The sequence below is a fragment of the Electrophorus electricus genome, chromosome 4, assembly GCF_041902795.1.
Source record: "Electrophorus electricus isolate QZ-2024a chromosome 4, ASM4190279v1, whole genome shotgun sequence".
In the NCBI taxonomy this organism is placed as follows: domain Eukaryota; kingdom Metazoa; phylum Chordata; class Actinopteri; order Gymnotiformes; family Gymnotidae; genus Electrophorus; species Electrophorus electricus.
The window spans coordinates 29,818,048-29,833,333 of record NC_137500.1 but is presented as its reverse complement, the minus strand read 5'-3'; the positions used below and the strand labels follow the sequence as shown (position 1 = coordinate 29,833,333).

Sequence of the window (15,286 nt, the reverse complement as noted above, 5' to 3'; positions counted from 1 at the left end):
AAAACTCTGTGAATGTTTACGTAAAGACCATGGAGGTCTACTGATGACCTATCAGGCTTTTGAAGGGTTGTCCGATTTCGCAGGGGATGATTTCAAACATTTGTAACTCAGTTCCATGGGCCAAGTGGAAACTCAAAAAGAGGTTGGGGCAAAGTTAAATAGGGGAATGAGCATTATTCCAGTGTTATTGTGACCTAGGACTCTGAATATGAAGTGAATGTGTTTAGCGCCCTCCAGTGGCAAAAGCATAAAACATGAATCTGTACTCGGGGAGGGGGGGGGGAAAAAGATTTTATTTAAAACAGCAAATTCATTACAGCATTCAACATATTCTCCAAAAAAAGAAAGAAATCATTTGAAGTAAACAAGGTTCACAGTAAAGACATCCTGATATTGAGGCATGTAGCCTTATGAACTTGTAGACTTCCTGAATTAACAGTCCTTTGGAAGGATCACCTCCACTCTTACATTCAGTTTAAAATTTACCAAAGAAAGCACAATCAAATGAAGAGTAAGTACAGAAAGAGGGGGGGAAATTTTTGCTTGCTTGGGGACTAGACAATAGGACATGATCAAAAGCCAAACCCCAGTTATTTACACTTGTCCACATAAACACCCGTTTTCAATGTCAGAAAAAAATTAATTCAAACGAAGTTTGGTTGGATGCCGTTTGCTTTTCCATACATACCCGTGTTTCACCCATTACTGACCTTAATTCAAAATTTACCTCAAGCAGATGAAATCAAGAGGCGCTAAAAATCTAAGAATAGACGTCTAATCACCTTGTCACAAGGGGGCAGTATAGCCCTACATGAATGCGAAATCATATACGAAAATGGTCATTCTCGAAAGCACAGGAAAGAAAATGGGAATATTCAATTTAACAACGTAATAAGCCCAAAATAAAGCTTACTTCTGTATCATTTAATATATATACACACATCTCAAAAAATGTAATGACAAATCTGCATAGCTTTATTTCACTTAAAATAAAGCCACAAAACCCTTCATGGATAAAATAAGCATAATCACTGTAGAAATGCAGTTTGTATAATGAAATACAAATCATGTCCTCTACTGATCTGGGCTCTGTTCAAGGTGTAGTCATTAAATGTGGGTTGGTGGGAGCAACAAAAACAAAAAAACAAGCATTTATGAAACTAAAAGTATTTGCTTCCACTATCCTTTTCCTAGAATTCTATGCATCTTTGCAAAAACTGTACTGTGTTATGATTTTGGTGCGTTTTGTGTGAAAGCCACTACAGGTCATCAGGGAGCGAGCACTCGGACATCGTACGCCCTCTTCGCTCACGACTGGTCACGTAATTTAGGAGGTCAATGGCTGTCACAATGCCAAATACCATCTGCTTCAGAACAGAAGACCCATTGGTCATGTCTATTGATATTAGAGAGATGGAGATAGAGATGGAGATGGAGAAATAACATTTTTTTTACTGTTCAGTCTGCACATACACATCACAATTCAGTTCCAAAACCCACAAGGAGGCCATCAAAAAGTGTTCTGTTTCAGAACAGCATGCAGGACTAAGGGGCCCTGTCATGGCACACACAAACAGTGTGTACAGATTTTGGCAGGCAAGAGTGGTGGACCATGATGCAACAGGTATGAAGGCGATAAGATGAAGCAAAGTTTGTGACCATGGTTCCAGTAACATCTATTGTGACCTTGGGCAATACGCCACGCCTACACTTGGTTGTTGCCAAGGAACTTGTTGCCAAGGTCACAGAAGAGAACACAGCAGGTTTTTGCAAAAAGCACCAAAAAGGTCCACTCGGATGCAAGTTACCCCATAGTACCCCACACTCTAAGTGTCTTTTCACAGAAAACCCTCTGTCACAGGAAAGCAAAGCTATATGTGTGGTTTATGGAAGTTATGCATCACATTCATTTATTAGGCATCTATATGCAACTAAAAAAGATTGAATTATGCCGACCTGCAAGATTTCCCTGGCAGGCTAGCAGAACATGAGCAGGTAAGCTAACGCAGCAGAAGCAGTGTGAAGGAGACAGTAGCTGGTTTTGTTGAACAACTGACAGGGTCATCCCCTTTATGACTGCATTATGGTGGTGTGGCTGTTTCAGGTGTTGAAAAGTAGCAAAGCAATTCATACAACTACCAAATCAATCATTCAACAATTAACTAATAATATGTGTGTGTGTCATATATATATATATAAACCAAACACTGCCTGGATCCTGTGCACTGTGGAAAGCTTTGGCATGGCAGTTAGCTAGCAAAATCAACACCAACAAGGAGCAAAATGAGCATGCACGTACAAAATGAGTATGCACGTAGTGTCTTGGCCAACAAGACACTAAAAGCAGAGACATGGGGCACGGGGTTACTCACACTGGATTTGATCGTGCACCACCAGGGCGAAGTGGTCTGTCTCCAGGATGCGGGAGAGTTTGCCAAAATTATCTGTTAGATGAACCTGCGTGTATACACACAAGTGCAGAGTGATGTTTCAGGTGGAAGGGAGTTTGGCCTCAGCTGGACCGCAGAGCAAAGATCTACACTCTGATAAAACGGTTATCACTCTGCACAATGAAAATTTTGCCTTAAGTTTGCTTTTAAATCAATCAGTTTCAGAAAGAACAGAATGTTCGCCAGAGTTCACTACCCCTACATGCTAGGGCAATTAACCTTTTAGCTGCTTTGCCATCTCTCCTGAGTGGGTGTGTATGGCTGTATATGCAATATCTGGTGAGCTTTGGTGTGTTGATTTTGTGGAATGTAAAACTTATTTGTCTACCAAGCAATGACCTTTTTAACCAAATTAACCAATCAGGTGCAAATCTATAGGAGTGTTCATGCAGATTACCTGTTTGAACTGCTTGTAAAGTACTTTGACAACAGGGTCCGAAGGGCTCACTTTACCAGCAAGCACAGAGGAGAGCATGTTGCCCAGTGTGACCATACCCAGAATCACCCTAGAGAGAGAGAGAGAGAGAGAGAGAGAGAGAGAGAGAGAGAGAGAGAGAGAGAGAGAGAGAGAGAGAGAGAGAGCTGACTAACACCAATTTATTAAGTAGAAGGAGACCTGGATTTTTACATATATATTTAAACGGATGCCGATAACTAATCGTAGCTTGAATGTTGTCCAATTTTTTAAATTTTTTGTTGTTCTGAAAACATTAAAAAAAAGTTAAACTAAAATAAAAGTATGGACTCAAACTGACTCCCAGATTTGATTTAAAGTAGTCTTGAGATCATTTATGTTCCTACCCATGCTAGATGACCTTAAGTGACCCTCAAACACAGCTTTATTGTGTACCAGGTGAGCAGGTACTTGTGTTTTTGGATAGCATACCCAGCCTCGTCAACCACAGGGGCCTGGTCAAAAGCCTTCTCCTTTAGGATCCGAATGGTGTTCTTAATAGTGACAGAGGGCAGAACAGTCAGGGGAGCAGACAGGTGCAGCTCCTGAAGAGTCAAATTCCACCACCTAATATATGAGAGAGAGAGAGAGAGAGAGAGAGAGAGAGAGAGAGAGAGAGAGAGAGAGAGAGAGAGAGAGAGAGAGAGAGAGAGAGAGAGAGAGCGAGCGAGCATGTGTGAGTCAGTGTATTAGATCAAATCTCACACATTAGGGATGGTGAACTGCAGGAGGAGGAGCTCTTCATTCTCAGGCCTACACCCATGTGCAGTTGAAGTGCCTCTATGTTTAGAGTCAACTTTCTTGCCAACAGGGTGCTTACGGAGTGACAGCTCCGTGACTATCTGGACTATGTGAGTGTGAAGCCCTCAGTGCTGGTCCTGCACCCCACCTGATTCATCTTATCAGCAGATCATGGCCTTTGTGTGCAAAGTTAAATAACTATGCACCATTTTTGTCATGGTCCCCAGAGCCATGGTCCCCAGAGCCCCAGACCAGGCACATACTCATTCGATCTTGGATCAGTTCAGTGTTTTTAATCTAAAAAAAAAAAAAAATCAGACTATAGAAAGTTTGATAAAGACTACACCACATGTTTTATGTTATCCTTGTCCACATTGGCATGAGTGCATGTGTGCGTGTGTGCGTGTCTGTCTTACCATGGTTTGTTCCCCATCAAATCCTCTTCTCTGAGGAAGCCTTTTTCACACATCCACTTGTCACTGAGAAATTTAGACCTGGGAGAGATTGTCTTCATAAGTGATTTCATCAAAAACACAGTTTAAAAACACAATTATTGCCACCATAAAAAGAATATAAAAAGCTACATTGCTGTATTTTTATGTTATGTTTTTTTTTTCTTTTTGTATATCTTAAATGTAGGTTTGTCTTAAAGCCAAGACTGCATGAGTAAGAGGTTTCTTGGAGCCCTGAGGAAAGGGCCGGATTGGGTTACCCAGCCGACGGGGGGGAAGGGCATGGGCATAGAGGGATCAGAGACGGCTCACATGTAGTTGCGGATAGAATCTGGCAGGATGACCACACAGCGCTGACCTTCCTTTAACTCAGCCGCCACCTTCACTGCAGCTGCCATAGCAGAGCCAGAGCTACCACCTGCACACACACAGTATTTAAATACTTCAGTTGGACTAATATGCAAGATAAAATACTCATAAACATAATCCAAATACCAGAGTCATTATGTAGTTCAAACACCATCCCACAGCAAGTCATCCCAGATGGATACAAATAGTGTCTTCTCTTTAAGGCATAACATTGACTTCAAGGCATAACATTGATCCAACAAAACCACCAAACGATTTCCAAAAACACAACATGTTTAATAAGCAATATGATCCATGTTGTGAAGAGTACCAAGGAGGCCAATTATATTTTTTAAGTAAAATCCATAATTGGGTGTTAATTGTAAACCTAACTGCTTGTTCATTAGTTTAGTAAGACAGTGTACAATAGTGAGTGGTCCACAAACATGTGGGTGAGCTTCTCAGGCGGTTGTAGGTCAGTCCAGTGTTGACCTAATAGATTTCGATCAATTACATGTGCCATGTCTACATCTTCTGATGTTCAGTTTCTAGTGAGGCTCCCTTATTAAAAATGTCCACCTCCACATGTACGTTTGGATCCGTAATCAGTGTGTCAGTGATCTCCACTGCATCAGCGTTCCTCTAGCTCAGCTGTATCCGAGTACTGCTGCAGAGGTTGTGCAAGTCAGGCCAGTCTGAGCATGCTCCAAACCTTGCCATCTGCAAGTCCAGTTTACCATTGAGCTTCTTACTAAATCCCAGACAGCTAGCCTCCTCTGGCACTGGCAGAGGGATTTTACAGATTTTAAGAGCCAGAAGAGGTGATGCACAGGCTAGCTCTCAAACTGCAGGAGCAGCATTATTTAGCATGCACACAATTGGTTCATCCTGGATGCTGGGTAAATCCATTTATCATCTGGAACACCTAATCCTCCTCCTTTTTTACTATGAAAAAGTATGTCTACTGTTGAACATGTGTTAAGTCCCACCCAGTTTCTAACCAAATGTACAGTTTTATTATTCATTCAGGAATATGAATATCAGCAAAAATATACTGAATTTTGGCAAACAATTTCCCAAACAGCCTGAAATTTTATATGATTGTGGGTAGTGGAGATTAACTGGTCCTGTCCATCCTAATAGAATAGACTGCAGATCTCCCTCACCTGCTCTTCATGGTCTCCTGTTAAATTTATCCAATGTAGTAGTAGTACATTTCATTCCTCCATAAACACACAGGCAGCTTATCAGCTTTCAACTTATACCACATTTACACATTTCAGTGTAGTCATGCATACACTGATTGAAATATATGCATATGTGCATTGTCCATATTTTACGTCATTGTGCTTTGCTAAGCCTATACCTAAATCTATCCATAACCTCAATAACCAAAAGGAAATACAGGGATTTCTGCACACACTCACAAATTTAAGGAAGGACAAGCTACAGACAAGTACGCACCACACAGCAAGCCCTCGTCTCGGATCAGCATGCGTGACATGGCGAAGGATTCGTCATCATTGGACTTGTACCAGCCGTCCACCACCTGACAACGGGTACAGGTGTAAGCCTGGGATAGCATCTAGCTTAGCATATATTACTCAGTTGCTCATTAAATAATAACTGTAACCCAAATGACTATTACACTAGTAATTAAATAAAGGCATTCAGTTCCACATACCACAGTACATAATCAGCCCCCACTAAAAGTGTAAACAAAAGGTCTCTTCAGATGGCCTTATGGAATAGGAGGCTTGATAAACAGTTTTAATACAATGGGAATTTATCAGGCCTTGGAGGGTAAAGGTACTGCACCAGGGTCAGCTACTCCCATGTCTCAAGTACATTCATTTGATTTTGCAGGGCAAAGACAGACCCAAGATCAGAACTGAAGTTTCAAACACGTATTTGTGCATACATACCCACACCCCAAAAAACAAACACGACTTCTTGATGGTTTGCACTCACAGATCTGTCTAGTACAGTGGGGATGAAGTCATAGCCAATGCCTTCCACTTCATACTGGGTCTTATCCGTCTTATTCAGCTCCTCTGGTTCAGCCAGAATTGATCCCTCAGGGTCCACGCCAATAATCTATGAGATGCACGCACGCACCAGACACACCCACAGAGATGCACACAGACACATGACCATAAAAAAAAGAAGCTATATACAAAAGAAAATCAACTCACAATTACTAGCCTCATATGTTACTGACATCACAGCAATCTTGAGACAAAACAATGACCCAGTAATAAACCAAGACAATAAAACAGTAACCCAGGTGATCATATTAACGATATTACAATGATGAGGACATGGTGTTTGAACTAAGTGAGTTTAAATGGAGAGAGTAGACCAATACTAGATCACAGCTGATAATACTGGCAATACGGCGATTCTGATGCACAGGTCTGAGCCCCACCTTGATGTTGGGACATTTCTCCTTCAACTTGCGGGCAATACCAGTGATGGTGCCCCCTGTACCAGCTCCTGCCACCACCATGTCTATTTTACCTGCAGGAGCAGTGACATGATGAAGAATTACAGTCAGTGGTTTTTATGACGAGGCCTATATAATATGTCAGGCTTTTTCCATTTCTAGAAATAACACGTATAATGACAGTTATGTGTGGATAGAAGAGCTCTTTGGAGTGTAACAGGTGTCAGCAGTGTTTCCAGGACATTTATCTTACTAATCTAGTACACCAGACTGTCATCTCTGCTCTCTTCGATCTGCATATTCATTAATGATTTATCGATTGAGATCAAAACTGTGAAATAGAAAGTACATCTGGACCTAGACCAGCTAGAGATAAAGGCATAGATTAGTTTTTCTAGGTCCTGCTTAGTTGAAACCTGTGGAAACCAGTCGTATTGATTTTAATTACTTTTTATAGTTGGATCATGACAATTGCTATATAAATAGCACTGCTCAAATAAAGAATATCTTGTACTGCCTCATCTCAATTATAATGGAAGAAAAAGGAAAATGTGTAATTATGTTTAGTAGAAGTCTGATATTTTTGGACCTTCCCATTAGCACACACAAACACAAACCACTACCATCACACTGCTCCAGGATCTCCTCAGCAGTGGTGTCATAGTGAGCCAAGGGGTTGCTGGGATTGCGGTACTGATCCAATATGTGAGCGTTGCTGATCTCATTCTTCAGCCTCCAAGCCACACCCACGTGAGACTCCGGGGAGTCAAACCGGGCAGAGGTTGGGGTCCGAACAATCTCAGCTCCGAGAGCACGGAGGATGTCCACCTAACAAACAAATTACAAAGACATTTTTTAGGAAATGCACAATTATAAATAAAACATACTTATTCCGATATGCAGAAAATACACATGTGGTTCTATCTGGTGCTTGTTCTAATGTTTAATGTGTCAACTTTTCATTTCCATCATTTAACATTAAGCCTAGTTTGCTTAATACAATGCTTCGCCTGAAAAAATCTCAACCAAACACACCTTCTCCATGCTCATTTTCTCAGGCATAACAATGATGCAGCGGTAGCCTTTTACTGCAGCAGCCAGAGCAAGACCGATACCTGAGAGCACATACACAACTTGACATCTTATAATCCATATCTTATGTGATGTGTTATATTTGAAATATATTTATACAGAACAGTGTGTAGAATAGTTTAAAGAGCATGGAATCATTTAGTGTGTTTGAAATCGCTTGGCAAACTACATGGTCTTGCTGAAATGAAACAATATTCTTCACTGTAGTGAAAGCAGTGATTTCCATAGATACAGTGTCAGATTCCTGGGGATATGCAATAGCCTTTTAAGCATGGCAATAAAAAACACCGCAAATACTCTTCATATGATCACCATAAATGATACTTACACTGTGTGTGTGTGAGAAATGGGACACACACACACACACACACACACACACACACACACACACACACACACACACACACACACACACACACACACACACACACACACACACACACACACACACACACACACACACACACACACACACACACACACACACACACACCTGTGTTTCCAGAGGTGGGTTCAATTATGGTGTCTCCTGGTTTGAGGATTCCAGCTCTCTCTGCATCTTCCACCATACGTAGACTGATACGATCCTTCACACTGCCTCCGGCATTAAAGAACTCACACTTTGCCACTGCAAACACATACACAAAACAACTAACCTAGGCATCAGGCCAGGCCATAATTAAGAATACATTTCACCCAACTCTGAATAATTTCTGCACAACTTTCACTGAATACTTCATACAATAATTATAAATACTGGGGATTTCAGTATTAGACTTTTTTTCATATGTTTTCGTATGTCATTATTTCTCCACATGCACTTTACTGTTAAGAACACTGAAAAATGGTAACAAATCTATCATTTGATTGCAATCCAACATTATTAATTAATAAAGGTTGCCACTCTTTTTATATTTCAGGACACAGCATAAGACAAATCTTTCTTAAACCACAAACTTTTTAATGAGTAAGGTCTGAGAGAATGAGGTGTATTGTAAAGCAAAATTGAATTGATCTATGGCCAGATCAAGACTGCTACAAACATGTACACGTACACAGTTACTTGGCACAGATTACAAAGTCTACGTTCATCTGAACAGAAATCCATTTCATGTGCACTTTCCAGAAACATCAAATCCTTGGTTTTTAGCTTCATTAAGCGTTTTAGAATCGTCTTTAGGATTAAGTGAAAGGGAGGCTTTAACTGAAACCTGAGCAGTCTGGCCTGTTTAGTCTGGCTCCTCACCCTCAGGGCAGGGAGAACCTGCACTGAAAACCTTTACAGCACTAGGTTACTTGCAGTCACTCCATGCAGCTCTGGACTGTTTCATAGATCTATTTAGCATTAGACTAGAGCTCTTCTTTGAGAGCACACTAGCTTTTATTTAAGCCACAAACTATTACAAAATAAATAAAAAATAAAAGTTTTAATGTATTTATTTATTTATTTTTTTAGAAAAGATTCAGGAAAAGTGTTACTTCTAAAATGTCATGGCTGAAGTTAACTGAAGTTAACTGAAACGTTTCTGAACCAAAACAGAAGGCAGAGAGATATTGAGAGTGAGAGTGCATGCGTGTGTGTATAAAACAACACAGCAAGTGCCTGTTCTAATTTTCAATGTTAGTGCAGAATGTTCTGATACAGTCTGATAATGTGTGACAACAGGCTCTCCTCCCGTCTTCAAATCTTTCCTCTGACAAGGGCATGACTACTTTCCTCCAATTACTATGTTCTTTTCATGACATTTCACCTTTACTCCATTTCGTTTGCTGCAGCAGGCTTGGGGCTCACCTGTTGGCTCAGGGACAAAATGGAAGAGCCAGAAACCTGATATCATCCTTCCAGTTAACTCTTCCACAGACAGAATGAACCTTCAACCACACATGTTTTATCCTTTTCCACTTCTTTCAGTGGGTTCCAACTTCAGTCCTGCATTGAAGTCCTCCTTTTAACTAATTACATTCTTCGACTGTAATCAGTGTAGTAAAGCAGGGCAAAAAGTTGAACTCCACACCGCTGGACGAGGCTTTAGGAAACACTCTTCCATTTCAAAACAGCCCTGATCCTCTGGTCCTGGATGGCCAGAGTCCAGCACAGTTTGGAATTTCCTTTCTCAAAAACACACCTACTAAACTTTGTAGGTAACTGATTATTTGAATACAGCCTCTATGAGAAAGGGGTAAAAACAAAACAAAACAAAAAAAAAACAAACAACACCCCCAAAAAACTGTGCTGGATTTTTACCCTCCAAGAGCTGGGCATGTATAGATATAAAAGGACAGATCTACAAGTAAAAAAAAAATCCAGACCTAGTGTAAGAAGCCAACACACTCATACTCACGGATCTCGCACTTGAGGCTGAAGGCTTTGGTGATCTGGTTGATGCGGACCATCGGGGTGTCACCGATCCTCCCCAGGATGTTTGGCAGAATATTGGGGGCTTTGGTGCTGTGGGAAGACAGAGCATGTCATGTCTGGAGAGCAATGCACACACCAAAATGAATGCATGCATAAAAATACTTTAGTAACAGTAATTTGGGGTTTATTCTATACGTATTATGATCAAGGCAAACTTTGGAGGTGACTCGACTCAAATCAGATGAACACGGAATGAACATAACCCTTGGATTCAGTGAGTAACCAACTGGCACACCTCTAAAATGTTGGCATCACCCCAAAGCAACCTGTGCAGTCTCTTGACACCATGACTTGGCAATCCTCATGGCTTAGAAGCACTTCCTTTTTCTCCAAGCACAGCACACTTGCAAAACAAGTTCCTTGGCAAGCCACCCACCTTGAATAAGCCAGCCTATCCAAATCAAGTATGCCATTAGGAGCACTGGCCTGCCCACATAGGTTACTGTGTTAGGGCTATATCCCCAAGAGGTTACCCATGGGGAAAAGTCTCAAAGTACAGGCAACATGTTCGAGGGAGGGGGATAAAGCATGCTCATTACATACTCCTCATGTTATAAATGACTGCCTGCATCAGTGAAGTAGCACATGATAAAATTTATTTCCACAGACTGCTTCAGGGGAAAAAAACAAACAAACAAAAACCCACACACACACACTAAAATCTAAAAAAACAAACAAAAACAAATTTTAAAAAGCTGACCCTCTAAAGAAGCTAATGTAAATAAACAGATTACAATCACAGGTCACACAAATAGCGAAGCAGATAAGTAAATGTTGGTGTTAGGCAGTAGGACTTTCTCTCATGTTCAGAGCTTCCCTGTCCCTCACCATTGGGAGTGCAGGTGTGGCGAGTCCACATTCAGACCACCCAGCCTCCAACTGCATCTGCTGGACAGATCCGGTCGGATCCATTTTCTCTCTGCGAGGCCCTGTGTGCCGTTTTCCCCTTGGTCATCCCGTTCACTGTTTGCGTGAGGTGACTTGTTCGCCACGCAGTGGTCCTTTTCTACCTCCGTTAGGTTATCCATCTGACAGCCATCTGTCCCGTTCAGTATGACAGCCCCTTTCAGCTCTGCATTGTCCTCCTGGTGCAGGAGCGCCACCTTCTTGGCTGCATGGGTGCAGACAGGACCCAGAGCAGCTGCATCTGTATCAGAAGGGACTGAAGGCATGGCTCACCTAATGGGAGAAAGGATCACACACACACACACACACACACACACACACACACACACACACACACACACACACACACACACACACACACACACACACACACACACACACACACACACACACACACACACACACACACACACACCTAAAAGACCAAGGTACATAATCCATAATAACAGGCACTGCAACAGATTACATGCATAACAGTGCCCTTTTACAGAAAGTCCTGCAAAAAATCCCATGCCTCCTTTAAGCTTTATTTAATTTGGGGAGTTATACTGTAGATATATCTAGTCACAAACCATTGCTACTAAAGAATACCAGTCAGCAATTCTGGGGAACTGGATATAGCCACTCCCCTTCAGCAATTTACAACAGTAAACTTTTGGCATGATATGTCTGGATACAGTGCATATGTAATGCAGGCCCTTACATAATGTGTTCTGTTCAGGACAAGTCACAGAAGAGAAAGCCAAGATACCGACATCAAGCTAAGAGTGTTGGACACACCTCCTTGTCTCTGATACACAACAGAGCACCCTCACACATTCTCACTCAATCCATGTCATCATGAAAAAAATGGGTGCAACCAGAAATGTCCACGTCTCTTAGCAGCTGCTGTAGCAGATGACTGACATTACGCATTATATTAGCTTTGGGGTTTATTAAACAAAACAGTTAAAAAACCACAAACCGCCCTCTAAAGCTTCATTCCTTTTGGAATGATGCTCAAAATAGTAGAGAAATTAACAACAACAAATTATTCTTCTTAAACACCACTGCAAGTTCTAAAGTGATTTTGTTTCTATAGTCTTGTACATATCCACTCACTGAATCCTTGGTTTAGATAATAAGTTAAAGGCAAAGGAGCTTTATAGCATGGTTCACTGAGTAAATATTGATTATATTCTTGACCTCTGTTAATTTGAAGGCGGCAACATTTCGTTTCAGAAATCCAAGAGTTAAAGACTGCAAGACACATTATGGGTATTCGCCAACATTTTAATATCAGTGTCCAACAGTACACTATTTGCTAACAATGACTACCTTTTCCCCAAAATCTAATATGTAAGGCTAATAGTTTATCGGTGTTTAATTGCATATAATACAATTTTTCACATAGAACCACCCCTATTCCAGTCCCGGAGGTACTGATCTCAAAGTCTGTTTCTGAAAAATAACTAATCAGCTGAACTGAAGAAAAAAAAATGAAGTCAAACCAATTTTATTTAATTTTGTTACTGTAAGGAAGACAGACTTTTTCCATTTCTCTTTAAGCAAGGGAAACGAATACAAAACACTACACTGAGTTCATGAGCCACGTTTTAATAAATTTGTATCAAAAATAACTTTAACCAAGATCATTGGGTGCATATACATTGCATCTATAAATGTGTGGCTTTAGTTGAAACTGTTTTTAGTGAAAATAGACTAAACTGTTTTGGTTGTGCACCGGTCGTAGTAAAACATCTGCCAACAAGTCAAAAAAGTTCTGGGAGACCCGCAGCAACCCCAAAAAAGGAAACGAATAAGAAAATCAGCAAAATTAACATGAAAATAAACTGGGTGTTTTAGAGTAGAAGCCAGCTGGCTTTTTTCATTGTTCACGATGTCAACTTTTCTTGCTTCTGCAAACCTGCTTATTCCGGAAGCTAATTGAGCTTCCTTTTGGAATCACCAAGCAACCTCGTTCAGCCTATGAATTACTTAATTCCCATGTCATGTGATTTTACTGGTAATATTTACGGTCATCATACACATGGCTGTCATGAGGCTAAATGTTGCGTCTGAATGTGAAGTTATTTACACCATGTGTGTGACAAATACTGAAAAATGAGACCACTCTAGTGTGTTTGAGGGGAGGGGGGGGGTGGAGTAAACACATGTAAAACTTAAATACGCACTTCTGCCATCTCGTAATTATTGCAGGGCCATCTATTTAACCGAATGATATTTAGGAATTCCAATTCTTTTTTTTCCTTTTTTTTTTAATAACCAATCACGAGAACGCAACAGGCAGAAAGGGGTTTGGATAACGTCCCTTGTTTTATTGCATCATCATTTCCACACCATCTACCATGACGCAGATAGTTGTTCTCTGCATATCAGTTTTAGCAACAGAAACGAGAACTAACGAGTTACTTTAAGTTTTGTTTCTCAGAACAATAATGATAAATGTACTCGGTTATATTCCAAAATGGATCTCAGTATAAAATCAGAAAACTCAATAACACCTCCAGCTCTCATTCTGTGGTCGTAATACTGGGCAGCGGTGTGTGTGTATATACACACACACAGTGTAATATATATATATATATATATAAAAAGCACAACAGATACATATTCCTAACAATATTGTGAAGCTTAGTAAACTTAGACCCTCTTCTGAGGGCCAGGTCAACCTATACCACTGCCTATATGATCACGCGTTTTAATCTCAATATAGACCTGTATAGGAACCCAGATATCTAACCGCACAATGCGTTTCTTTCTCAATATTATAGCTGGTTTAATATACATCAAGAGAAGTAGTTAAGAAACCCTTTTTAGCTATAAATTACCGGTTACCACATAGCTATTAACCAATATATTATAGCTAGGTTAGCGAACTCGCTATATAGGCAGGCAATCCAATTGGGTTAAACAAATCAATATGATACAGACGGTTACTCTACAACCACAATAGTATGAGAGTGTTATAGACAAACAAATTAGTAAACGTTGCTTCCTTTAGAGAACCACTAACGATTTAAAGCTGTATAGCTACTTTTCTCCCTGTCTGAACATTTGAATCGGATGATGCAATCGCTTTGTCCAAGCCCGGCAGTTTTTACGGGCAGTGATGCTGTAACTCACGGATTATTTCATCACACCAGGATGGAACCTGTATGGTGTTTAATGTAGACTACTGAACACAATCATTACTGTGAAATAATGCATGCGTTTTTGCACAAACGAACATGACAAATTATTGAAATAATCAAGCAAACTGTATGATCCAGGACATGCATTATAGTGAGACTGATGCCCAGACGCATTGACTCTACGTCTTGAATGCAGGTAAAAGTCGGGCTGTTCTTTGAGCAACACCGACACCTACTCACCTGAATGTTGAACAGAAGTGTCTGAAGCAAAACGGCGAAGTAACGACCTTCCGAAAACTGAAGCGAAAATCACTTCCCAGATGGTCGCACGATTTAAAGAACAAGACAGACGACCAATGGTAACGCGGATTGCCTTTTTTCAAGGCGTGCATTGATTGGCTACGGTGTGGGTGTCTGCTTATTTCTCTCGTATAATCACAGCCTCAGATGCTGTCGTGCCTTCGTTTCGTGGCCATAAACAAACGCCCATTTCCCCCAGTGCTACAAACGTTACAGACTGATCACATGGTAAGTGCATGTTTGTAGAGTTACCTATATACAATTCCGTTTCCCTTCAGTTCAGTGTACTTAAATGTTAGTTGACTGATCGTAACATTTGCAAATGTGATCTGATTGACTATGCAATTTATGGAGCTAACTTCGATTAGTATGCCAAATATTCAATGGCACACTAATCGAAGTTAGCTCCATAAATTGCAGTCAATCAGATCACATTTGCCTTATCTTCTCACCGTGGGCGCAGTTGTGTCCCGGACTTTCTCGTCAAGTACATCTCATGTCCGAAGAACAAGTTAGCGGTAAGATTTAGTTTTTGCAAAAGAGG

General features: G+C 40.7%; 1 protein-coding gene across 3 annotated transcripts; it reads right to left on the bottom strand.

Moving 5' to 3' along the window:
- Positions 1-273: 273 nt before the first annotated feature.
- cbsb (cystathionine beta-synthase b) lies at positions 274-14,809 on the bottom strand. 3 transcript variants are annotated; one of them, XM_035522256.2, is made up of 15 exons: positions 14,683-14,809; positions 11,231-11,581; positions 10,326-10,432; positions 8,477-8,611; positions 7,927-8,006; positions 7,515-7,719; positions 6,874-6,965; positions 6,417-6,542; positions 5,910-5,994; positions 4,410-4,515; positions 4,062-4,139; positions 3,337-3,471; positions 2,848-2,956; positions 2,373-2,457; positions 274-1,396 (listed from the first exon to the last, which is right to left on the bottom strand). In XM_035522256.2, the coding sequence occupies exons 2-15, from the start codon at positions 11,572-11,574 to the stop codon at positions 1,260-1,262; spliced, it is 1,824 nt and encodes a 607-aa protein (XP_035378149.1). In that variant the 5' UTR covers positions 11,575-11,581; positions 14,683-14,809; the 3' UTR covers positions 274-1,259. The 3 variants fall into 3 exon arrangements, 2 of the variants coding, with proteins under 2 accessions (XP_035378149.1, XP_081569316.1); XM_081713190.1 differs by lacking the exon at positions 14,683-14,809 and having other exon boundaries at positions 11,231-13,821; XR_014123364.1 differs by lacking the exons at positions 274-1,396; positions 2,373-2,457; positions 2,848-2,956 and adding an exon at positions 3,794-3,942 and having other exon boundaries at positions 3,336-3,471.
- Between the last annotated feature and the right edge of the window lie 477 nt (positions 14,810-15,286).

Excerpts from the sequence above, each read along its gene's own strand:
- cbsb (XM_035522256.2), bottom strand. The coding sequence starts at position 11,574 with ATGCCTTCAGTCCCTTCTGATACAGATGCAGCTGCTCTGGGTCCTGTC. Across the intron at positions 10,433-11,230 it reads CCACACCTGCACTCCCAATG|CACCAAAGCCCCCAATATTC; the intron begins GTGAGGGACAGG and ends GTCTTCCCACAG. Across the intron at positions 8,007-8,476 it reads ACCCACCTCTGGAAACACAG|GTATCGGTCTTGCTCTGGCT; the intron begins GTGTGTGTGTGT and ends ATGTGCTCTCAG.